The sequence below is a fragment of the Chiloscyllium plagiosum genome, chromosome 7, assembly GCF_004010195.1.
Source record: "Chiloscyllium plagiosum isolate BGI_BamShark_2017 chromosome 7, ASM401019v2, whole genome shotgun sequence".
Lineage (NCBI taxonomy): Eukaryota > Metazoa > Chordata > Chondrichthyes > Orectolobiformes > Hemiscylliidae > Chiloscyllium > Chiloscyllium plagiosum.
The window spans coordinates 53897521-53923710 of record NC_057716.1 but is presented as its reverse complement, the minus strand read 5'-3'; the positions used below and the strand labels follow the sequence as shown (position 1 = coordinate 53923710).

The following is a 26190-nucleotide window of genomic DNA, read 5'->3' as shown; positions in this document are numbered from 1 at the left end:
AACTCTGGTTCAGCTCACTGTCAGTATTTAACTTTTGGTCATCTTGGGTCCATTATCCTTTACAATTTGGCTTTAATCAACATTAATAAATGCAATGTTTGATTTTTTTTCAGGATATCTTAAGTGATTCTTACCTATTTAATTAGTTTGTTCACTTCTGTTTAACTTTCTCTTAATGATGCTCCAGTCTTTCCTGAGCTTTCGAAGAATTTACTTAGATCTCGTGGGTTCCATTTCTTTTCATTTCTTGATTACTTTTCAGTGAAGTCCCTACAAAATTATTAATCTTCGGTTTTCTCTCTCCATGTATGTAAGTTCGCATTTCAGATTGACAAATCCTCCTAAGGTCCTAATATATTGGTGAACTCTGTCAGTTCTCACGGGTCTATTGCACTGGAGGCAATTGAATGTAGTTTCAGTAAATCTGGCAAGTTAATTTTGGACTTTCTGCTGCGTGGATGAGGGGCATGCATACTTTGGAATTGTTACCAAGGCAATTTAGTTGGCTTCCAAGCACACAAATCTTCATTGGGCAATTTGGCATTGGTTTGTGTTCTCAACATTCGCCGAACACAAGACTAGTTGAAAAGGCTTATTTTGATTAATTGAACTGCGTAATTAGAAAGTTATCAATTTTAGAATAATGTTTTGATTACTAATGAGAGTTAAATGGAAATTAGTAACCAGTTTTTCATAGCTTAATTTTAGTGCTGATGCATCTCAAAGCAAAGCAGTTATTCTAATCTAATGTACTGATATAAATTACAATATTGCACAAGTTTGGAAAGTTCTAATCTTTAGTCTGATGGCTATTTGTTTAGTGATAGAAGGATTTTTTTAATCAATGTAAAAGTATATATTCAATCTCCACCTAATTGTCAGTTACAGTTTACAATGTTTTTCAGTAAAACAAAAAAAAAATTATTTAAGCTTTTTGAATATGCTATTTAATTTGACTATTGACAGTTGGTCAAAGTAAGTCATTGTTACTAGATCAAAAGTCGTGTTGTGTTTGTGTATTTTTATTTAAAACGTTTGTTGTTTTATACACATCAGAATACAGTACTTTGCAAAACTTACAGTACTTTGTGTGGTTTATTAATGCCCAGAATACAGAAAAAATGCCAAGGTACTTTAGAGGCATAATATGAAATAAAAACACCCCAAAGAAGAAAAGATTAGGAGGGGTGACCAAAATCTTTGGGACTTAAGACTATCCTAAAGATTGTTTCATTCTAGAAAGCTGGTTGGTGATGGGAAGAACTGAAGCCAACCTTATACTCTTCATAATTTTATTTACAGCGTTTCTTATATCTCTTAATCCAACAACTAAGGTTTTATTTTGTGTCTGTTTATATGAATGCCCACCAACTGTAAACATTAAACACAGTTAATACACAATTAACAAAGGAGGTGATGCAGAGTACATGATGAGTAATTGCAAGTCCAGGTGAAAGGTTTAACATTTTCCGAATTTTGGTGTTTTCCACTTTCTTGTATTGTTGCTGGTGACTATCCTGTGATCACATACCGAACAAGATCTTCAGTGGTTTGATTTTTCAGACGGCTCATTTAAGTCTCCTGACATTTAAACAGATGAAACATTACACCACATCCGAATTTGATCCTCAAACACGAACAGGTTTTCAATCTAGAGTTTGAAACATTTAGCTCAATATCTGTTTATGATTGCTGGACTCCACTACTTCATTTGTGTACTGGTTGTTCTTTAATAGTCTAAGTCGCAGACTCGGTAATAGGACTGTAGTTTTACGTCAAAGCAAAATACTCAGAGTGCTGGAAATCTGAAATAGAAACATAAAATGCTGGAAATCTGAAATAGAAACAGAAAATGCTTGAAATACTCATCAGGTAGCATTTGTGGCAAGAGAAACAATTGATGTTGAATCATAATGAGCACAGACTATAGAAAATATCATGTTTGGATTGCTTTACATTGTTTCAGCAGTTGGATGCTTTGAAAGTGTCTTTTGTGATTCTGTTTTATACCCAAAACACAGGTTGACTGCAGTCCTCTTTGAGCCAGTCATTAGACTACCATTTTGGATTACAGTGGACATGTTACACAGTAAGCTAACTGCAGACTGATTGCAAGTTAAAATGCTCATTATTGTTAATGTGATAGCAATGTACCTATGGATCCAAACTGATATTATTGAACATAATGCAGTGAAACTGATTTTTATTTTTAAAGAGTTGCTGACATAATATGTAACTTATGGCTTAAAACTCATGCTATGTTGATTTATATTTGATATAAATGTGCATAATTGGTCTTGTTCTGTTTTATATTAGTCAACATCAGATACATCAAATGGACCAGGACAACCAACATCTTTTGGAAATGCCCCTCCCATGATTCCACCACCATTTGTAAGTAATGATGCAAGGTGGTGTTAGCTGCAGGTCTTTTTTTGCCTTTTATAATATTATTGATGAAATATATCAATGCCATTTTCTTAAGATGGGACCGCCTGGTATGCCTCCACCGTTTCCACCTATGGGCATGCCACCTATTGGCCAGAGACCACCAAATATGCCACCTTTGCCACCAGGTATGATGCCACCAATGATTCCTCCAATGGCTGGACCACCAATGGGACAGGTAACTTTTCTTATGGCATAATGAATCAACCTATGGTATGTTATCATTGGTCTACAAATTCAATCATTCGTTTGGATCACGGCCTAAATATAAATCTTCCATTTCTTCTATCTATTTTTTTATTTTGAAGATGCCTGGAATGATGCCTCCCATGATGACAGGAATGATGATGTCTCGTATGCCAACTGCTCCCATACAAGCAAGTGCACCTCCGGTAAAACATCTTTATTTTTGTGGTAATAAAAACAGAGAATGCTGGAAATGCTCAGCATCTGTGCAGAGACAAACAAGACTTAATGTTTCAGGTTGATGATCTTTCGTTTATTTCAGATTTCCAGCACTGTAGTATTTTGCTTTTTTTATTTTTGCGGTGTTTGTTGATATCCTTTATAAATATCGGTAACAAAATGAGTGGTTATTTCTAGTCTCCGTTGAATTACTGTCACTTTCTTAGTTGTTTATCTTTTGAAGAACTCTAAAGTTACTCGTTATAGTGTTCTGTGGAATTGTCACCAACTATAGTATGGCCGTAGATTCATCTGACTCTTTGCAAATGTTCTTTTGCAGAAACAGTACATCTTCAGGGTACGTTTTAAGTGAGCTCGAAAAGATTTGGAACCATTGTTGGCAGTAGGGATGCTTTGTGGCATTGTGAAAATGCTCTGAGTAAAAGCTTCCCGCTAATACCATTTCAGTACTCATACACCTATTATTTCAAGCTCTGCAGTTGAGTCCTCTAGAAATAGCGAATTCTGTTAATGACTGTACAGAGATTTGTGTTCACTGCCAATAAGTGAACCTCTTTTTGCATGGTTTGTGTACCATATGCGGCATAAACTGCATCTTTTCTCTTATATTACATGTGGCATAATTTTGTTTTGAGAATTAATAATTAGAATAAATAAGTTGTAATGAAACAAGCATTGTTTTTTTTAAAAAGTTTCCATTACAGCTTAGGAAGCAAACCTCTACAAAATATTCTTGCTAGTTCTTGTTAAGTAACTGATGATTTGTGGAAAATACTACCAACAGCACTTTAGATGACCTGTTGTTTCCTTTATTTCACCAGCAAAAACAAGCAAAGTCTTGGTGGTACCTAGCCAATATGTGTATACAGTTTTGTACAGTCTTCCCTTAAAATATTTATTTGAAAGCTTTTGGTTTATTTTTCAACTCTAATCTCTGGAAATCCTAAGTTTTTATTTGACAATGGTCTGTTTTATTTGATGTGGCCTGCTACTATGAGCAAGCATCCTGTGTAAAGATACTTCTATACCTGCAAGAAGGGACTGTCCTCTCACTTTGTTTAGCGCACTCTCTCTTTCCTCTTCCCCGGTGAAAGTTTTATCCATCTGTTCCAACACATGGTATCCCCCACCCCAACCATTCCTCCTCTCCCCCTCCTCCTGCCATGCCTGTATTTCCACCAAGCAAGAGCTTTCTGTGATGTGATACCTGAAATTTATTCCCTATATGCAAAAACTAGAGAACAGCTTCCAGCATTGCACTTCTTAAAAACAAATCAAAGCTTCTCTAGCAGTGGTCACTTTTTCTTTGCTTCTCTTCCTCCTAACTCTTTGCAGTCATTCTCTTTTTCTTGTTTCTTTTGCATTTAACTGTTGGTATTTCTGTTCCATTATATACCTCCCCTCCCATATCTATTTCTTTTTGGCATTGTATGTAATGGAGTATTCTATGAACTGTTCATTATGGATTTATAATACATGTTTTCTTTGAAATTGTAAAGTTGTCATATAGTTAAAACACGTGTGATTGAAATTTAGGGAACAGCAACTGTAACTAGTTGGGTACTGTAAAAGATCATGCTTGAGCCTCAAGCGTTTAAAATCCATATCAACGGCTTAAATAAGCCTACTAAGTATAATGTATCCAACTTGGATGATGCAAAGCTAACAGCAAAATAAGTTGTAAGCACACAGAGGCTGCAAAGGGAAATAGACTGGTTAAATGAGTAAGGAGGACAATATCACGTGGGATGATGCATTTATCCTCACTGGAATAAAAAAATGAAAAAAGTTTCTACTTTTAATGGTATGAGCTGGGAAATAATATGTGGGGTCTGATTCTTCTGGCACATGAATTATTGTGCAGGTACAGCAGTATTTAACAAAGCAGATGACATGCAATGGATGTTAACATAAGACCTGGTATATGACTGCAAATGTAATAGATCCTTGATGACACCGCAACTGATGTTACTGTGTGCAGTTTTGGTCTCCTTCCTTAAGGAAGGATATACTTCACTTGGGAGAAAGAGTTTGATGAAAATTCACTAGAAATTTTCTAATCAGCCTGTTCAGAGATGTTATTGCACACCTCTTGAACTTCTTCCTGGTTCTGAGGTAGGAATTCTACCACCACACTACAAGAGCCCTCTGAAAGTTTACTAGACCAATTTCTTGTCCAGTCACAAGAGATGGAATAAACTAGGTGCATACGCCCTAGAATTTAAGAAGAGGATTTATCTTATTAAAGCACATGCTCTGATTTGATAGGATTGATGCTGGGATGATATTTCCCATTGACTGACTAGTCTAGAACTAGGTGTGAATGCCAGAATAAGGGGACAGCAATCTTGGACTGAAATAAGGTGGAATTTCGTCTCTCCAAAAGTTGTGAATCTTCGGAATTCTCTGCTTCCAGAGGGCTATAGAGGCTCGGTCAGTGGATATATTCAATACCAAGATTGATAGATTTTCGATTCTTAAGGATAAGAGAATAGTGCAGACAGTTGGAGTTATGGTAGATCAGCCATGGCCTTTTGAGTGATGGAGCAGATTCAAAGGACTGGATGGCCTGCTTTTGCTCCTAATTCCTATGCTCATAATTCCTTTTTTTCCTTCAACAGCCAGGGGTTAGCACCACGGTGACAGAAGTAACATCAGGCAAGTGTGCTTACTTGAATATTTTCTTTGCTCATGAGTATTTTTTTAAAGAACAAAAAAATTGTCAAAAGATGGCATTTCATTTCCATTATGTTAGGTAACTCCATGTTATCATATTAACATGTATGCAAGATTTAAATAGAAATACAGCAACCTTTGTTTAAACAAGTGCACTCAATAAACCAGCAAAAATTACTTACCTGAAATACTGCAAGTTTACTGTATTATTGTGATCTCTGATGTTCATGCAGTCAGTTGAGGGTACACACAAGAAGGTTCTATTTAAGGCAAAGTAATTTCTGCTTGAAGTAAAGTACAACAGTGATTGCTTAGTGTGTAATTTTTACATTGATTATGTGGACCTTTTGCTCAAATGCCTCCCCCCCCCCCCCCCCCCCCGTCCCAAAGGTGCCAGTTAATAAAAGGTTTGCTGTATAGTAAGTATATTCTCAGGATAGATGTTCCCTATTTTCTGAGATAGAATAGATTTTTTAAAAATACATTTATAATAAGCAATTCGTTAGAGCTTTTTTGCTTTTAAAGGTACAAATCCTCACAATCTTTGCTAAAAATTTTAAAAACTTTAAATGTAACAAAGTACTGTTGTATGTTTTAAGGAATTGGTATTATGTTCTAGTTGAGAACAGTTTTATAGCAGCATTGGAAAACAATACTGCTGTAATATTCTTCAGTGCAGGAGATGCGAAATGGAAGACAATTGAGATAATATTTTCAAAATACTTGGTCTGAAAATGCTTTGTTTAGATGCATTGCTTCCTTACACAACGTAGTGTAAAATTGATCTTAAACAAGCCAATGTTTATTCTGATTTTTCGTCACCTTTTTTTTTCCAGCATCCCCAGCCACTATAGTTCAGGTGAGTGGCTACGCATGGCTGCTGTTTTCCTGTAACCTTCTTTAAATTCCTTCTGCTTTTCCCAACCATTGTTTAGTTCATGAAAAAATGTTACACTCTGTCAATACCAATTGTTTTTTCTCATGTCATCTTTCACTTAACCAAGATACCTGCGGTTTGATTAGTATAACTGTCGTAACGTAAAGGGTTTCACTGTTCTGTTCGAAATATGCTTTGGGAAAGCAGTTAATTTTTCCATAATGTGGAAAAATGCATTCACTTAATTTACTGGTATTGTTTTGGAAGCAGTATAAGGCATATATTATTAATCATGTCCATCATACATTTTGAGACACATCAGGCATGTAAATTCCAGCCATTTACTTATTTTAAGCCACTCATTGACTGAAAGACCTGCATCAAAGTAATTAGCTTTTAATTGACCCCAAGAAAACACAGATATTAGATCTTTCGATCTTAGTGATACACATGAGTTTCACAGAACACAGCAGTACACATATACTATTCATTATGGGGCAGTACATGCTTCTAAATTAAAAGCAAAAGAACTGCGGATTAGCGAGTTTTGAGATTTGTAGCTCAGGTTGAGGTTCTGGATGTACGTTTGCTCACTGAGCTGGGAGTTTCATTTCCAAACGTTTCGGCACCTACTAGGTAGCATCTTCAGTGGACCTCAGGCGGAGCACTGTACATGATTTCTGCTTTATATTTATATGTTTGGGTTTCTTTAGGATGATTTAGATGATTAGATTACTTAGTGTGGAAACAGGCACTTCAGCCCAACAAGTCCACCCGCCGAAGGGCCTGTTTCCACACTGTACGTATGTATAGGGTCTTTCAAGTTCGTTAGAAGCGTTTTAGTGTGTTGGTGGGTTTGTCAAAACACGTCCAGAAAGCCTAGCCACTCTCCCCTACTTCAAAGACATCTCAGAAACGACTGCCAGACTACTCAGACCCCTTGGCATCATGGTAGCCCACAAACCCACTAACACACTAAAACAGCAGCTAATGAACTTGAAAGACCCTATACAGACACAAAGCAAAACTAATGTCATTTACAAAATACCGTGCAAGAACTGCAACAAGCACTATATTGGACAAACAGGCAGAAAACTAGCCACGAGGATACATGAACAAAAACTAGCCACAAAACGACATGACCCTCTCTCACCAGGATCCTTACATACAGATAAGGAAGGACACCACTTCGACTGGGACAACACATCCATCTTAGAACAGGCCAAACAGAGACACACACGAGAATTCCAGAAGCATGGCATCCCAACCGGAACTCCATCAACAAACACATTGACTTGGACCCCATCTACCACCTCGTGAAAAAAAGAGCAGGAAATGACAACACCAACCCAAAGAAGCCTAAACATATAAATAGAAAGCAGGGATCATGTACAGTGCTTCGTCTGAGGCCCACTGAAGGTGTTACCTAGTAGGGTGACAAACGTCTGGAAATGAAGCTTCCAGCTCTGCGAGCAAACCTATATCCACAACTGCAGATGCTATAAATCAGAAGCAAGAACAGAAATTGCTGAAAAAGCTCAGCAGATCTGACAGCATCTGTGGAGAGAAATTACAGTTAACGTTTCCGATTGAGTACTCTGAGGAAAGATCACTTGACCCAAAATGTTAACTCTGATTTATCTCCACAGATGCTGGCAGACCTAAGACCATAAGACCATAAGACATAGGAGTGGAAGTAAGGCCATTCGGCCCATCAAGTCCACTCCGCCATTCAATCATGGCTGATGCGCATTTCAGCTCCACTTACCAGCGTTCTCCCCGTAGCCCTTAATTCCTCGAGACAACAAGAATCTATCAATCTCGGCCTTGAAGACATTTAGCATCCCGGCTTCCACTGCACTCCGTGGCAATGAATACCACAGGCCCACCACTCTCTGGCTGAAGAAATATCTCCGCATTTCTGTTCTGAAATGACCCCCTCTAATTCTAAGGCTGTGTCCACAGGTCCTAGTCTCCTCGTTTAACTGAAACAATTTCCTAGCATCCACCTTTTCCAAGCCATGCATTATTTTGTACGTCTCTATTAAGTCTCCCCTTAATCTTCTAAACTCCAACGAATACAATCCCAGTATCCTCAGCCATTCCTCATATGTTAGACCTGTCATTCCAGGGATCATCCGTGTGAATCTCCGCTGGACACGTTCCAGTGCCAGTATGTCCTTCCTGAGGTGTGGGGACCAAAACTGGACACAGTACTCCAAATGGGGCCTAACCAGAGGTTTATAAAGTCTTAGTAGTACATCTCTGTTTTTATATTCCAACCCTCTTGAGACAACATTGCATTCGCTTTCTTAATCACGGACTCAACCTGCATGTTTACCTTTAGAGAATCCTCGACTAGCATTCCCAGATCCCTTTGTGCTTTGGCTTTATTAATTTTCTCACCATTTTAGAAAGTAGTCTATGTTTTTATTCTTTTTGCCAAAGTGCAAGACCTCGCACTTGCTCACGTTAAATTCCATCAGCCATTTTCTGGACCACTCTCCCAACCTGTCTAGATCCTTCTGTAGCCTCCCCACTTCCTCTGTACTACCTGCCTGTCCACCTAACTTCGTATCATCGGCAAACTTTGCTAGAATTCCCCCGGTTCCCTCATCCAAATCATTAATATATATTGCGAACAGCTGTGGCCCCAGCACCGAACCCTGCGGGACACCGCTTGTCACCGGCTGCCATTCTGAAAAAGAACCTTTTATCCCCACTCTCTGCCTTCTGTTAGACAGCCAATCCTCAGTCCATCCCAGCAGCTCACCTCGAACACCATGGGCCCTCACCTTGCTCAGCAGCCTCCCGTGTGGCACCTTTTCAAAGGCCTTTTGAAAGTCTAGATAGACCACATCCACTGGGTTTCCCTGATCTACCCTACTTGTTACCTCTTCAAAAAATTCCAACAGGTTTGTCAGGCCTGTCCTCCCTTTACTAACTCCATGTTGACTTGTTCTAATCAGACTCTGCTCTTCCAAGAATTTAGAAACCTCATCCTTAATGATGGATTCTAGAATTTTACCAACCACCGAGGTTAAGCTGATTGGCCTATAATTTTCCATCTTTTGCCTTGATCCTTTCTTGAGCAAGGGGGTTACAACAGCCATCTTCCAATCATCCGGGACCTTTCCTGACTCCAGTGACTCTTGAAAGATCTCAACCAATGCCTCTGCTATTTCCTCAGCCACCTCTCTCAGAACTCTAGGGTGTATCCCATCGGGGCCAGGAGATTTATCAATTTTAAGACTTTTTAACTTTTCTAGCACTGTCTCTTTCGTAATGGCAACCATACTCAACTCAGCCCCGTGACACCCTTTAATTTTTGTGATATTACTCATGTCTTCCACTGTGAATACTGACGCAAAGTACTTGTTAAGTTCTCCTGCTATTTCCTTATCTCGCATCACTAGGCTTCCTGCATCAGTTTGAAGTGGCCCAATGTCTACTTTTGCCTGTCGTTTGTTTCTTATGTCCTGAAAGAAACTTTTACTATTATTTCTAATATTATTGGCTAGCCTACCTTCATATTTGATCCTCTCATTTCTTATTACACTCTTTGTTATCCTCTGTTTGCTTTTGTATCCCTCCCAATCTTCTGATTTCCCACTGTTCTTAGCCACTTTATAGGATCTCTCTTTTTCTTTAATACATTTCCTGACTTCCTTTGTCAGCCAAGGTTGTCTAATCCCTCCCCGGTTAATCTTTCTTTTCTTGGGAATGAACCTCTGTACAGTGTCCTCAATTATACCTACAAACTCCTGCCATTTTTGCTCTACCGTCTTCCCGGTTAGCCTTTGCTTCCAGTCTATTTTAGTCAGTTCCTCTCTCATGCCCTCATAATTACCTTTATTCAACTGTAACACCATTACATCCGATTTTGCCTTCTCCCTTTCAAACTGCAGACTGAACTCTATCATATTATGGTCGCTACTTCCTAAGGGTTCCCTTACTTTAAGATCTTTTATAGAGTCTGGTTCATTGCAAAGCACTAGGTCCAGAATAGCCTGCTCTCTTGTGGGCTCCATGACAAGCTGTTCCAAAAAGCCATCCTGTAAGCATTCCATGAATTCCCTTTCTTTAGATCCACTAACAACATTATTTACCCAGTCCACCTGCATATTGAAGTCTCCCATGATCAATGTAACCTTGCCTTTCTGACATGCCTTCTCTATTTTTCAGCAATTACTGTTTGTTCTATTCTTATAAATTGATGTGTCTGCGAGCATACTACAAGAAATATTTTGTTATTTCAAAAATAGTAATTTACTGATAAAGCTTAAAAGAAATGATAATTTAGCATCTCTTTTGGGTTCCCTATTAATATTTCTTGTCTTAGTACATTCACTGTTGTCTTGTTCATCAAAATGCTTCGAAGATAGCATTTATTAGATGTTGTGTAGTCTTTTTTTTTGTTAATTAGTAATTTTATGCTTTAATATTCCCATCTTAGTTATTTCATTTTTCTACACTACTCAAATATGTGATTCAATATAAGATTGAAACACAGTCTATGAAATATTAGGCTAATTGTGAAACTCAAGATAATTAGTGTAGTACCAAATTTAATATAATTCTTTGCTCTTTATCATTTAAGTTTTACCTTTTTGTGAAAAAAGAGAGATTGAATTTTAGTTTCTAGGTTCACAAATTATGCAATACAGAATATTTTTGAAAGGATCTTTTTATTTTATCGGAAAGCCTAAGGAACTGATGTTTTTCAGGTTACAAATCCTACAGTTTCTAGCGTTCAGCAAATTTCTGCTACTAATGAATCTTCTGGAGAAGAGCAGCCCAAAAAGGTATCCAGCTGTGACATACTTGAATTATCAGTAACTTCACGTTTCCAAATTCCATTTAAAATTTTAATTATGGTTTATTAAAATGCAAATAAATACAAGCTTTTACCTGTTTATTTAAAAATTTGGTTAAATTAATTGAACTACAATTTGGCTTAGAAATTGGATGATGGAAAAAGAACTATAAAGGTATACTTGTACTTAATATAGCCCAAAGCCCTGTCCAGCCAATATGTTACTTTTGAGGTAAATTTGCTGTTTTAGGCAAATGTAGCATAAATGTCACAACAAGTACTAGCTAATCTGTTGTTAGTAAGGTTGATTAAGTATTGACAAAACATCAGAAGAATTCTTCCACATCTTCGACTGATATGATGTCTTTTGTATCATCTGTATGCTGATATTTCCTATGATGCAGTAATCCTGCAACTGAAGTCTCTGAATATGTACTCAAGCCTTGACAGGAAAAGGCCTAAAACTTACAACCAAGCTCATATGTGAATGATACTGTGGAGCCAAGGCTAGTACTGTATATGCAGACTGCTGGTAGTCTTTATTGTTTTGCTTATCTTTGTGCATTAAATATGTTGCTGTTTGGAGCAGCTGCAAAGCTTTCTTTCTTGCTCCATCAGCAGATGCTTTGGTCAAGCTACAAAATTGCAAAATGAGTAATGTAAAGGAATTTGCATTTGTGCTCTTTTGCTAGGTCTTGAAAATGATTTTGAGAGGGTAGGTGCTGTTATTGTAGTATAAAGTCAGTATTGTAGGTAAATGTGAAAACAAAACAGTGGACGTTGAAATTTCAAATGGTAACAACATAGGAGAAATGTTATGCAGGTCAGGCATACCCTGTGAAGAGAGAGACAGTTTGTATTTCAAGTCAATGACCTTGAAAATCCTGATGAAAGGTCAGTAAACTGAAATGTAAATCTATTACTTCTCTGCCCTGCTTCCAGCATTTTCTGTTTCTCTATAAATGTCTGATTTGCAAACTATTGAATCTTTACTTATTTACAGTTTCTCACGTGTAAGTTTCCAATTGCCACAGAATATTGACTTGCTCTAATGATGTATCCTATTAGTGTTTTTTTTCTAAAGTTGTCATTTTATCTAATATCATAATTATCTTCTCAGAAATCTGTTTGGACTGAACACAAATCTCCAGATGGAAGAACCTATTTCTACAATTCTGAGACAAAACAGTCCACGTGGGAGAAGCCCGATGAGCTGAAATCACATGCAGAGGTTTGATGAAATGATTTGAATATATCTAAACAGGAAAATTGGACATTGACATTGGACATTATGAACTTTATCTTCATAATTCTATATAACTTTTCTGAAGATTTTAAATTCTTAAATACAAATAATGCTTTCATGCAAAAAGACTTGATTTAATTAATTGGTTCATGACATGTGGGCATTGCTGGCAAGGTCAGCATTTATTACCCATCCTTAATTGTCCATGAAAGTATGAAGGTAGACTGGTTTTTCTTACATCAAAGTGACTTGTAGGGCACTTAAGACCCAATCATATTGCTGTGGATCAGAGGTGACTTACGAGACTTGCTGAGTAAGGATGGCAGGTTTCCTTCCTTGAGGCATAATAGTTAACCTGGTGAGTTTGTATGACAATCTAGTAGTTTCGTAACCATCATTACTAACAGTAGCTGTTTAGTTAGTTTAACTTAAACCAACTCCGCCTGTGTGGAGAGACTGGAACTTACGTCTTTGGGTCAAGTGAGGAGAATGTCTTTTATAACATTAAGTGACTAACCATTGTATGATATAACTAATATAAGTATGTTTTTATATTTTAAGCAATTATTATCAAAGTGCCCTTGGAAAGAATACAAATCAGACACTGGGAAACCGTATTATTATAATTCTCAAACAAAAGAGTCTCGATGGACGAAACCAAAGGAATTAGAGGAATTGGAAGGTAAATTTGTTAATAGTTTCTATGGGAAGCAATAGCACATTTAAAAAATAAATAAAAACTAATTTTAGTGATATTGTGCTTTTGATTAAAAAAACAATTAACTAAAATTTCATTTGCAGGTTAACAGACATGATTGGCCTATTGAAAATTAGTGTTTCAAGTAAAATACTGAAAACCTGAGCCTGATTAAAATATTTCTTCTTTATTCAGGAATTCAACACTCATCTTTGGAATTTGTTTACTGTTCCAGAGTGCTGTCCTGTATTTTCTTTTAAATTACTATATTTTCTGATTTCTTGTCGTTAAATTTTGAATTTTTACTGGTCATAGAATTAACCAGCAGTCAGTCAATGTTAGAGAGAGCCAATTTAGCTAAGGACAGCAGTTGAAAGGTGTAAGGGGCAAATCACCTGGGACTAAGATGAGAAATTACATGATTCAAAGGGTTGTGGAGCAATGGAATTCTCTATCATTGAATACAATGATCAATAGACTCTTGTCCTTAAAGGGTAAGCAGCATGAGCAGGAAGGTGCAATTGACACCGAAAATTTAATGTTCATGTTGAATGGCGAGCACGGTCAGCAGGCTGTATGATCTATTCTTATTTCCTTGTGTTCTTGAGCAATTCGTGGTCACAAAATATCTAGGGTGAGGGAAGGCAGGATGAAACACTAAATTGAAGTTCATGGTTTTAGTAGTTCCGCATATTTTTCAGTTGATAGAATAATTAGCTGAAACAGTACTTGGTGAGAAAGCAAATAAAATTCCATTGAGGAAGAATACAGGTGCTGAATATTTATTTAATTAGAGAAAGACTGCAGAAAGCTACAGAACAGAAGGATTGGGGATTTATACATGAACCACAAATCTAGCATCCACGTTCAGTGGGTAACAGGGGAGGCAAATGGAATGTTGACCTTTCGTTCAAAGACAATGCAGTACAAAAGTAGGGAGGTTTTCCTAAAATTATACAAGGCACTTGTCAGACCACAGCTGAACTACTATGAAGGGTTTTGGGCCCATTATCTAAAGAAAGGCACACAAAAGAAGTTGCATCAAGACACTGTTCAAAAGGGCCACAACACACTGCAGTACACCAGAACTGCAAAAAGACGAAGAAGAACTCCTACACAATGTATTCATCAAAAACGGATACCCCCGCAATTTCATCAACAGATGCCTAAGGGAAAGACAACCGAATGAGGACATGCTACAACCCAAAGGACTAGCCACACTACCATATGTCAAAAACATTTCTGAACTGACAACCAGACTACTGTGACTACTAGGACTCATAACAGCACACATACCAACAGCCACTCTCAGAGAACAACTCACCAGGATGAAGGACCCGATACCCAGCATGAGCAAAACCAATGTAGTGTACAAAATCCCATGCAAGGACTGCACAAAACACTACGTAGGACAAACAGGAAGACAGCTAACAGTCCGCATCCATGAACACCAACTAGCCACGAAACGACATGACCAGCTATCCTTAGTAGCCACACACTCAGATGACAAGCAACATGAGTTCGACTGGGACAACACTACTATTATAGGACAAGCCAAACAGAGAACAGCCAGGGAATTCCTAGAGGCATGGCACTCATCCACAGATTCAATCAATAAGCACATCGACCTGGACCCAATATAACGGCCACTGCAGCGGACAGCTGGAACTGACAACTGGAAGCGTCAGGTACAAATCACTATAAATGCTGGAGGAAACATCACAGAAGCGCTTCACAGGAGGCTCCCAAGCACTGAGGATGTCACCTAAACAGGGGACAAAACGTCTGCAACATAAATTCCCAGCTCGGCGAACAGAACCACAACAAGGAGCACCCGATCTACAAATCTTCTCCCAAACTTTGAAAGACATAGTAAAGGTAAAGTTGCCTTGATCATAGTTGACCATGGGGCTGCTCTCGTATTAGAGAGAGAGAGAGAGAGAGAGAGAGAGAAGATGACAAATGGTTGTTTGACCTGAGTGCCACATGTCTCAGGTGATGGAAGGGATTAAGGAGGAGAGTCCTTGATGGTAACCTCAGCTGGTGCTGAAATTGAACCCATGCTTTTGGTTTTATCTCTGCATTGTAAACCCAGCTTTCCTGCCAAATCAGCTTACCAACCTCCATGATATACTGGCATTAGAGGCAGTTCAGTGAATGTTCACTTGGCTGGTACCAGTTATGGAGGGACTGTATTATGAAAGCTTGAATAGATTGAGCCATTACTCATTGCAATATAGAAGAATGAGAGCTTACTTTATTAAAATATACAAGGTTTTGAGAGGATTCGACAGTGTAGGTGTGAAAAGTTTGTTTCCTCTTGTAAAATGAGTCTGGGATCAAAAGGTATAATCTCGGAATAAGGTCGGCGCAACATCGAGGGCCGAAAGGCCTGTACTGCGCTGTAATGTTCTGAAAAAAGGGCTTTTAAACCTAATTTTTAATTAGATCAAATTAGTGCATATTAACTTTTTGAAGCATTTGTTGAAGTCAATTAAATTTATCACAGGAACACCTGAGATAAGATAGGCTGTTTCCAATGGCAGGATGTCCAAAACCAGGGGTTGCAGTCTAACGATATGGGGTAACAGCGGGCTGTTGAGTTGGATGATCAGCCTTGATCATCATGAATGGCGGGGCATCCTTGAAGAGTCTAATAATGTGCTCCTGCTTCTGTTTCTATGTCTCCTATTTATCAGTAACAGGTTTTTTATGGTTTGTGGTAGAAGCAACTGTTTTCTAATGAAGCAGTGCAGTTGACAGTGAATTCAATCCTTGAGCTATTTTTGTTATCAAATTTACTATGTGAATTAATAGTTAAGAAAATTTTGCAAACTTGGACAACTTGTTCAATTGTTTTGAAAAGTAAACTAATCAAATGCTATTTTTACTTCTTCTGCAGAAATGATCAGAGCTGAGGAAGAAAATGGGTATGTTTTAATTGTTTCAAAAAGTTTTGAAACTGGTACAATTGGGAATTAATCTAGCATCCTGCTTTTTCAAAATGTGCACATCCAGTGATGGTATTTTTAGCAACTCTCATTAAAAGGTTTGCATTAAATAGATTTTTTCATTCTACATTTATTTGCCTAAATTCAGGTGCTAGATTCTAATAAATGATTGGCTCCTGTTGTAGACTTCTTTGCAGAATTTCTGGAAAAATTTAAGTTGCTTTATTCAATTTAAGTAAAGTTACATTTTATTATTTTTACAAAAAACCAGAATAGACAGCTAACGTTTTCTGCAGGTAGTCCAAATGGTAAATAGATAAAGTTCGGTGAGTAGTAATTAGCAATTTTTTAAGTCTTGCTGACGATTTTTCAGAAACCCAGTATATATGGAAAGAAATTGTAGTTATCAAGTGTGACATTGTGAGTACTCCCAAACAGCAGTATGGGCCTCCCTATACCTTAAGGACTGCGTTGGTTTGAGAAGGTCACTCACCACAACCTTCTCCATAGCCAGCAACACCCACATCCAGTGAATGAAAAAAAGTGTTTGTGTTGAATATAGAAGATCCATCACAATCACAGTGAATGACAGAGCAAGTGCTTAGGGCTTTATAGCCTATTCCTGTTCTTATTTCTTACATTCTTAATGTTTTTAAAATGCCTTCAAGCTACAAATGGTCTGTAAATTTAACATTCGATGTTTTATAAAGTGAAATTGCAATCAAATTGCAGAGGATCTGCCCAGAAATGTCTGAAGTGAAGCTTCAAGATGATTGAGAAGGCCCCAATGTAACCGGATTTGCCTAAATACAAGCTCCATATCTTCACTCCTTAAAATGTCCTGACCTTGTGTTGTGAGAAAGCATAGAAATATGTTGGGAGTTGAATCTGGAAAAATTCGGAAATTTTTTTTTGCTTACTGTGCTGTCATTGGACAAGTATGACATCGTTTTCCATGTCAATGCAGTCAAATGTGTTTTCCATGTTTTTTGACCTGCAGTGAAAAACTTAGAGCTCCTGCACTGCCTTTTATAGTCTCAGCTAAGGAAACTGGTGGGTGGGCAGGCATGAATTAATCAGACTTTTTGGGTTTCTTGAGCTCCCCAACTGAAGAAAATACTGATGAGCCAATTGTAGATGCACTTAGTTCTGTTGTGCAGTGTACTTCACCATGGTATAATTTCTTTGCTGACCACCTGAAAAGAGCCATGTCACCTGATTGGCCTCATCGCAGTCCTCCTTTGTGCACTCGTAGTACATTTGTACCCATTGTCATGGGTGCAATTGTTGTTTCCATCTTACACACCACCTTGGTTATGACTATGGCCTCTAGAGCAATTGGTTCGTATTGCTGCTTATCTGTTGCACAGATGACCTGAGCGATCAACTGCCATTGGTAGTGAGTTTTAAGTTCCTAATAAACCTTGATCCACTGGCTGAAACTTTGCATGGTATTGGAAGGCAAGAATGTCAGCTTCTTTTGCTCAAGATTAGCAATGTCATGGTGCAACAGGAAATTTTCTGTAGTGATAATCTTTTCCGTATTGGTAGATTTTTTTTTTCCACTTTTTTGATCCACACCTGAAAAATGCTGGAGCTGATCTTGTAAGCCTCATTCTGTCAAAGTAGTTTCCTGGTGTTCACAAAGTATTATGGTTTCTTGGACGTTTTAGCATAAGATTGAAAACTTTTTGGTGTCATCCACTTTGGTCCAGACGATAGCAGTGACACTTCTTCCATCATTTAACATTTCACCTGTAAAGATCAGTGTGTGATCCGACAAAAAAAAGATAAAGCTGTCCAATTTCATTTGAGTTTAAAACAAAAATTCTCTTGCTGCCTACTCAGCGCACAGGAGAGAGAATTTTACAGCCAATCAGCTGTCCTTGCTACTGTATCTGTTGCACCCCCACCCCCGTGCATAATGACAATTCCATGCTTTGAATCAGTACAGCCACTCATTGCTGCATGTCAGCTCCCTGACCCACCCTCAGCATAGCAACTCCCTTTCCTGCAGGGTTGCCCTCAAGCTGGAAAGATTCTCTGTTTCACCTTTAAAGGATATTCACAGCTCTTTCAACACTGGGGAGGTAGCCAGTCTCATCCTCTGCCTAATCTGAGAGAATGCCACTTTGTCAGGCTGTTCCAAGATGTGTCAGTGTTCTGACAAAGGGATTCCAGTGTCAACTTTTATTTTTTTCTCTGTCAATAGACACTCCCAGACTTGCTAGGTTTCTCCAGCACTTTTGGTTTTTGGTTGTTTCAAATCTCCAGCATCCGCAGCTTAGTTTTCCAAGATGTTTGACTTATGTTCAGAATAGTTGAAACACTCAAGGTGGTATCTCCCACTCCTTCAACTGCTTTGTGTCACAGTTTTCCATTTGCTTTATTCTTTCTCTCCAGTCAGCAGCATTTTTAACTTTCTCATAGTGTCCTTTCACAGAGTGATCTTGATATCAAATGGTGGCTTGCCCAGAGCTCCATGATTTGGTGCTCTGGTTTGTCTCCTCGTCCAGCTCTGATTGATTAGAGTGGTATTACGACTATATTGGAAGGATGTACTGATAATCAAACTCAACTACACAGTTGTACCAGTATTTCAACATTTGATTCTTCATCAGCAAAATGTTCAATTGTTTGTCTCTTGCACTATTTTCAAGAAGAAAGATTTTTACCAGGCTGCTTTCGTGACCTCAAAATAATATACATCTTGACATTTAAGATATAGTCTGGAATTAGAACTATATAACTATCAACTCAAACATGGACACATTGAGCACAACACAAAAGGATAATAGCCTCTGCAGAAAGTTTTTTTAGTAAAGGCCATTAGGGGAAAATAAAGTTCCCTTGTGGACCAAGGTTTGGAAAAACAAAGAATAAAATGTGATGACTTCTCGCTTGTTCCCTGGGTTCCTGTTGATGAAATTGAATTGCTGATTGCCTAAAACAATAGCTGATCTTCAGATTGAACTGGAACGCAGACGGGTACAAGTCTTTGGAAACGGCCATGATTCAGCTTTTTCAGGGCTAATAAGATAGTCAAAAACAAGCTTTCCAGCAAGTAAGGGGCATGAATTCCATATTTTAGCAACTTAAACTTTTATCTACAGTCGCTTCACTTTCTGTAAACCGTAAGTAAATTCCAGCTGTTGACTTCATTTCCAATAAATCAGTAAACCCTTTTTGATCTAAAACAAGACCAACAACTCCATATCTTCCAGTTTGTCTCTCAGCCCATAAATACAAATATATATTCTGACAGTGATATTTATGACAAGCTTTCACAAGTTTTGGCCTATCCAATATTAATAATCCAGAACTTTGGTTTATCAGTTCAGCATTGTAATGCATTTATTATTCTGTCAGCAGGAAGGGCTGACAACTTTGGCATGGCTCACAGTATCTGAATTTGACTCATTGCAAGTTGACCACATTACCACAATGCATTTAATTCTGTGACAGCATACTAGGCAGATATTCAGACTCAGAATGTCTCAGGAATCAAGTTCCTGGTTTTAGGGATAGTTGAATGCTGAAATTGGATGTATATTTGGTTTGCCCACTCTTGTATGACAATTAGTCAGTACATGGCAGTTTTAACAATAATAGGAAGTTATTAGAAGGTATTTTGTCATTAAAAATTCTGTATTTGTGAAGCATCCGCTTTCAGCAATAATTCATTAATTGAATTCATCTGAAAGGGGTACATAGAATCAAAACGTATGTTTATATATCATGGATTTTAATTTACGTTTCACAATTTCAACAGTGTAAAGGAAGCTTCTCTTTCCACTGTGTCAACTTCTGTTCAAGAGGCGACAACAACCACCCCAGTGGAGGTTACTGAGAATGAAGTTACAACCTCTGAAGATCATGAAAAGGAACAAACAATAGCTGTTGAGCAGCCTGAGCCTGAACCTGTAGACATCACTTCTCAACCAGCAGAAGAAGTAACAAAGCAGGAGATTCAAGAAAAGTATGTTTTAATTTGTTCCACATAACTGCAATGTAGCTAAATTGTCTAACATTTTCAGTGTATTATTTTAAATACATGATTAAAATTAAAAACCTTATTTTTAGATTTATGCTGCAAATTAATTTTCCATTTAATTTTTTGAGCCTATTCATATGACTAATGTTATCTCAATGGCTGATTTGATTTCTATTTTTAATGTAAGTATTTTTTGTTCAGCTTATAAGTACTAATGTGAAATTTTTAACAAAAAAAATTATTTGAGTTAATTCCACCATGCTTCAAAAATTATTTAAAAATAAACTGGCTGTTTTGTTTCAATTTCTTTAACTTTTTTTTTCATAGTGATATTCCAAAAAAAGAGGAAGAAGTGAAAAAAGAACCGGTGAGGAAGACCTATACCTGGAACACAAAAGAGGAGGCAAAACATGCATTTAAAGAGCTGTTGAAGGAAAAGGTATTTACTGAGAAATGGAAATTTAATATTTATTATCAGCTTCACTTTTTTGCATATTAGATTCCAGCAACAATTCCAAATTTTTAGAAAGAAACCTATTTAGGTCCAGTTTACAAAGATCGACAAATATTTCTTCAAGTGTTTATGCAATTTTCTTCTGAAAGTTATCACTAATTCTGGCCCCACCACCTTTACAAACAATGCATTCCGATTAGAGCTTGCAATATTTTAAAAAAAACTCATCATTTCCTGCCAACCCCACAGGTTTCTTTGTTAGTTATCTTTGATCTATTTCCTTTGATTCCCAACCCAACACTGAAGAGGATAGTACACCATGAGCAGGGAATAAAGAATACTAGCTTACAAGAAGTACAAGTAATTTGCTATCACTCCTGGAATGAGTATTTGGGACCCTGGTACCAGAGAAGGAGAGCAGGTAACAGGAGTGATGCACTTCCCTTCAGAAAATGGGACACATCCAGTCGATGATTCTGATATTCCTCATGGTGATGAAAAAGTTCGGTTGAACAAATAGAAGGACATGTTAGAAATTAAGCAGCAGATATAATGGAGAAGAAAAATCCTGGAGAAAGCAGTTAAGACTTGAGAGAAGCAGGGTATGAAATGTGTAATATATTCAAAGGGCTTGTAGGTTTTTTTAGATTACTTAGTGTGGAAACAGGCCCTTCGGCCCAACAAGTCCACACCGACCCACCAAAGCGCACCCACCCAGACTTGTTCCCCTACGTTTACCCCTGCACCTAACACAATGGGCAATTCACCTAACCTGCACATTTTTGTGGACTGTGGGAGGAAACCCACGCAGACATGGGGAGAATGTGCAAACTCCACACAGTCAGTCGCCTGAAGCGGGAATTGAACCCGGGTCTCTGGTGCTGTGAGGCAGCAGTGCTGACCACTGTGCCGCCCTTCTCATTTTCTTCTCATTCAAACATTCATGGGATGTGGACATTGCTGATGAGGTACTTGAATCTGACGAGGTGGTTAGGACTCGCTTCATTCTGGATGGATGGCATAAAACTGGATGAATAGATTCCCTCGTTTGTGTTTTTCTTGCAATTTGTAATTAAACCATAGCAAGCAATAGGGAGTGGGTAGGATAAGAGGGTAAAAATTATGTTTTTGGCAGGAACTAAATTTTAACTTATTTTTGGTTAGACGTGCAATTTGAGGAAATCATTTGCATTTAATCCTGCATGTTACCTGTTACTTTAGGGTGTTCAGTCAAATGCCTCATGGGAACAAGCAATGAAGATGATTATAAATGATCCTAGGTATAGGTAAGTTTCAAGACTTTTCTGTTTAACCTTTTGTGACTCTTTGTTCAGCAAATTCCTAAAGAAATTATCTATCTTTCTTTCTAAAAAAAAAAAGTATAACTAAATGAAAACAAAGCTATGTCACTCTTGCAGTGGAAAGATTTAAAAAAGTGTCAAGAGAAATGAATATATACATAAGTTTGTGAACTTCTGAAATCTCTGTCCCATGCTACCTGCAATGTATTAATGATTTTGATATAGCTATGGACCCACTTTTAAGAGATCAAAATTGATTTTTTTTGCATTCTGCTCAATCGGGGGTCCTGCTAACATAAATTGTCTTTCTCCATTGATTATTATACCATGTATTGTGACATAGAAGGCAATCTTTGGCTTGTGACTGTTTTGCATGGAATTTTGTTCCCTTCCTGGATGCAATCAGTGTGTTCTGGTGTGTTATACCTTCCAAGAATGAACTCCTGAAAAAGCTGTGCATTGTCTGTACCAGCAGATGGAGGTCAATGCATTGCAATACTGCCAATAACCCTTACTGCCCAAGTGATATTGCTAGGGGACTGAGTTCTCCAGTGTGTCTATTCAGTTGTCTCTGTTCTAGGTCTGCAATAATTAAGAGCTGTGACGTGTTCTGAGGTTACCTACACTGCTGTCTGGAACAAAATGCTATCAACCTGTACATTGAAGTAGTCAGATGGTTGCAGAATTTGCTGCATGATCCACCTTCAGTTCCATATACCTGTCTTATGCTGCTAGCCTGCTCTGGACATTTTTGCCATTGCCACTGGGTCCCCTCCTGTTTGGGACTTAGCACATGCCTGATCTTCATCAGTCCTCCGAATGTCAGCGCTCCGAGCTGCTGGGAGCGGCACGTGTTTCTCGGCAGAAATCGTGGGGAGGCTACTGGAACCTTTTAAGACAAAAGAGAGTGAATATGCTGTGGCCAGTGATTAGAAATGGTGTGCAATGATTGAGAGTGACTGTGGGGTTGAAGTTGCTATGGAACAAAGATTGGTACTTATTCGGTAGATATGGATGTATTGGTGTTCTTTTGTGAGGGCTAGGATTCTCTTCTCGTAGAGGATGAGGGCACTCCTCCACCCATGTAGCTAACTCAGCCCTGTTATGGGCTGTCTTGCCCTGTGTAAGTAAAAAGGGAGGCAATGAGTGAGATAAGTGAGTGGCACAGCTGTTGCCGGTGCATGTGGGGGAAAAGACGGTGAGATGTACTGAAGGTCTGAGGAGGTAGCACAGAGGGCATGCAGGGTTATTAGTGAGAAAGGTTGGGCAGAGGAAGCATCTTGGTGAAGAATATTGCATGAAAGTTGTGGGGCATGTGATTTGGTGGGAGATAGGTGCAGTAGTAGCAATGGAGTGAGTATGAGGGAGAAGAGTGTGACAATTAGTGGAGTGGATAAGATAATTAACCTTCTTTATTCATTGACATTCCTCTGTGTCCTGGAGATGGCACAACCTCTGACCAAACCTGTAAGGCCTGATAGTGAACATCCTCCACAGGCGCTGAAAAACTTGGACCTGACTTCAAGGATTCTGCATAAATTACTACTTCCCAGACTTAGGTGTCATAATTGACATTCCATAGTTCTTCAGCTATAGCGTGACAGGGAAAATAAGCAGGAGTGTCCCTGAGCAGGATATGCTGCTGGGAGAAGGAGGAAGAGGAGAAAGGTACGCTTACCAAGAGGTGGTATCCACCCAGGAAACTCGGGGATCAAATTTCCCATCTGATCATCAGCACGAACTGATGTAGTAAATTTCGGATTTCTTTGCTTCATTAAGGACCTCCCTTTACTGAAGTCTGTCATTTGCTGACCCAACATCAGAGGTCAATGGCTGAATTGTCCAAGGCTACAATGAAGATTGGACTGCAGCATGTTGCACAACCTTCCCATCATGTGATCTATTCCTTGCTGCGAGCTACATAATGACTAGTTGAGTATAAGGCGGCTGAGGAAAGGAGCAGATAACCAACATGATCTCTTTCTGACTGGGTGGCTGACTAATGAAGTTGGTAGATATTTGGACTTTACCAAGATGTGGAAATCAATCAGTAGGGGCAGCTAAGGTTGAAGATAAACCGTGTTCTTCCTGAGACAGAATTAAGCAAGAAGAAGAAATTATGGTGTAACAGAACAGAAAGCGTGCTTCAAAGTTCTCTGATGCAAAGCTGGTGCAGATGCTGGAGATCAGAGTTGAGAATGTGTTGCTGGAAAAGCACAGCAGATCAGGCAGCACCCAAGGAGCAAGAAAACCAACGTTTCATTAGATAAAGGGCTCTGGTCCGAAACATCAACTCTCCTGATCCTTGGATGCTGCCTGACCTGCTGTGCTTTTCCAGCAACAAGATCTCACATAACCAGAGGCAGCAGGAAGAAACATCCAGGGAAAAGACATAACTGCACGTACATATACCAATGGAAACCCTCAGAAGTTAAAATCACTGAAGAGGACAATACCCTAATTAATCCTCAGTCCCATCATTCTGTTCCCATCTTCCTACAACCTGAACAGATTTACAAGCTACAAAATTATGCAATTTTCTTTTCCCCTTCCATTATCACAAGCCTGCCTATCCATATGCAATTCTCATTTAAAATACCCAAAGATGTGCAGCTCAGGTGAATTGGCCATGCTAAATTGCACATAGCGTTAGCTGCATTAGTCAGAGGAAAATGGGTCTGGGTGGGTTATTCTTTGGAGGGTTGGTGTGGACTGGTTGGGCTGAAGGGCCTGTTTCTACACTGTAGGGAATCTAATCTAATTGTAACATAGCCAACTCTTGTAGAAAGACAAGGCGGTAAAGAGCAGGAAAGCAGCACTGATTAGAAATACAAGCATTCATTCCGACACTTCCAGCCACTAGCTCAGATACTGATGTTGCATGCCTTTGAGAGGATAGCAAAAGAACATGAGAATATAAGAAATAACAGCAGGGTAGGCCATACATTCCCTCTGTCTCGTTCTAAATCACAGTTCACAAATTATTAGGCATAATTTGTCTGGATGGTCTTTTTAATTCCTCTGGATTTTGGACCTCTCTCCTCCTGCCTACTTGCTTCATCAAGGCCATCCAGCTTTGCATCAGAGAACTTTGAAGCACGCTTTCTGTTCTGTTACACCATAATTTCTTCTTCTTGCTTAATTCTGTTTCACAAACAATTCCAGAGTATGCTCCAAGCAGTTGTAGTTCGGCTTTAAATAATGCTAACATTGAGCCCTGGTCCTCTCCAGCAAACACTTAAATTGTGAGCAGCACCAAGTGGCATGCTTCCTGCATCAGTCATGATAGTTATTATTTTTCCCAGGTTCTGATTCCATGGACATTTTCAGGGCTATTTAATGTAGACATTTTAATAGGAAGGTCTTTTCCAGTTGACCCCGCAATCATTAAACACCCATATGGATGTAATTGAGAGTGCTCACCTTTCTGGAGGCCTTTCCTGGCACTGATGACATAAACATATTATTAAATATTACAGAGATAAGTCAATCAGTCAGGAAGGGTATTTCATGTGCCAGTCGTCATGGACAAAATCTACTCTCCCAAAATTTTGATGGAAGAGTGTCATGAACAATATGAATCAGCCATCACCTCGATATTATTATTGGATGCGTTCAGAGAAAGCAGTATCCTTCAGATACACGGCACTGCAGCACCTCAGTTCATTTGTTCTCTTCTCTGTAAGAACTTTTAGCAACAGCTGATGTCTGAATTAAAATATGTTCTGGTCTTTGTTATCAAAACCTTTGTCAATCCATTACTTTGTTAATCGAGAAATGCTTTCCAAGTTTGATGGCTAGAATCACTATTTTACTGCTAATGGGAGAAAATTATGAAGTGTGCTATTGCAAATATTTTGTGATCTTAATGAACTGGATTGCTAAATTCATTTTTATGTAATTACTTCACTACTGTTTGCCAGTTGCAATTAACCATACTCTTTGAACAATGCAGTGCATTACCAAAACTTAGCGAAAAGAAACAAGCATTTAATGCATATAAAATACAAACTGAAAAAGAGGAAAAGGAAGAAGCCAGACTTCGCTATAAAGAAGCAAAAGAAAACTTTCAGCGATTTCTTGAAAACCATGAAAAAATGACATCTACTACTAGATACAGGTACAATTACTTCAATCAGAACTATGTGAGCAATTTTTAACAATTGTAAATTTTAATGATGATCTTAGCTCAATTCTGATCCCAAAGTATTGATTTCCTAAACTGAAAAAGGTTTTCTTCTTTGAAATAAATTATGTTTTGTAATCTTGTATTCAGAAGAAATGAAAATGTTTATTTCCCCCTT

At 38.3% G+C, this 26190-nt stretch overlaps 1 protein-coding gene across 7 annotated transcripts in view; it reads left to right on the top strand.

Annotated features, from left to right (window-relative positions):
• Positions 1–26190, top strand: part of prpf40a (PRP40 pre-mRNA processing factor 40 homolog A) — a 69938-nt gene that overhangs the window by 4880 nt on the left and 38868 nt on the right. For 2 of the 7 annotated variants that reach the window (XM_043693759.1, XM_043693765.1), the window contains exons 2-14: positions 2317–2394; positions 2486–2626; positions 2757–2840; positions 5496–5532; positions 6387–6409; positions 11155–11232; positions 12364–12474; positions 13051–13171; positions 16089–16116; positions 19910–20116; positions 20459–20570; positions 21807–21871; positions 25842–26006. In XM_043693759.1, coding sequence (XP_043549694.1) covers positions 2317–2394; positions 2486–2626; positions 2757–2840; positions 5496–5532; positions 6387–6409; positions 11155–11232; positions 12364–12474; positions 13051–13171; positions 16089–16116; positions 19910–20116; positions 20459–20570; positions 21807–21871; positions 25842–26006 — 1250 coding nt within the window. Of the gene's footprint in view, positions 1–2021; positions 2090–2316; positions 2395–2485; positions 2627–2756; positions 2841–5495; positions 5533–6386; positions 6410–11154; positions 11233–12363; positions 12475–13050; positions 13172–16088; positions 16117–19909; positions 20117–20458; positions 20571–21806; positions 21872–25841; positions 26007–26190 lie in introns of all 7 variants that reach the window. The other 5 variants (XM_043693760.1, XM_043693761.1, XM_043693763.1 and 2 more) reach the window with 5 other exon arrangements.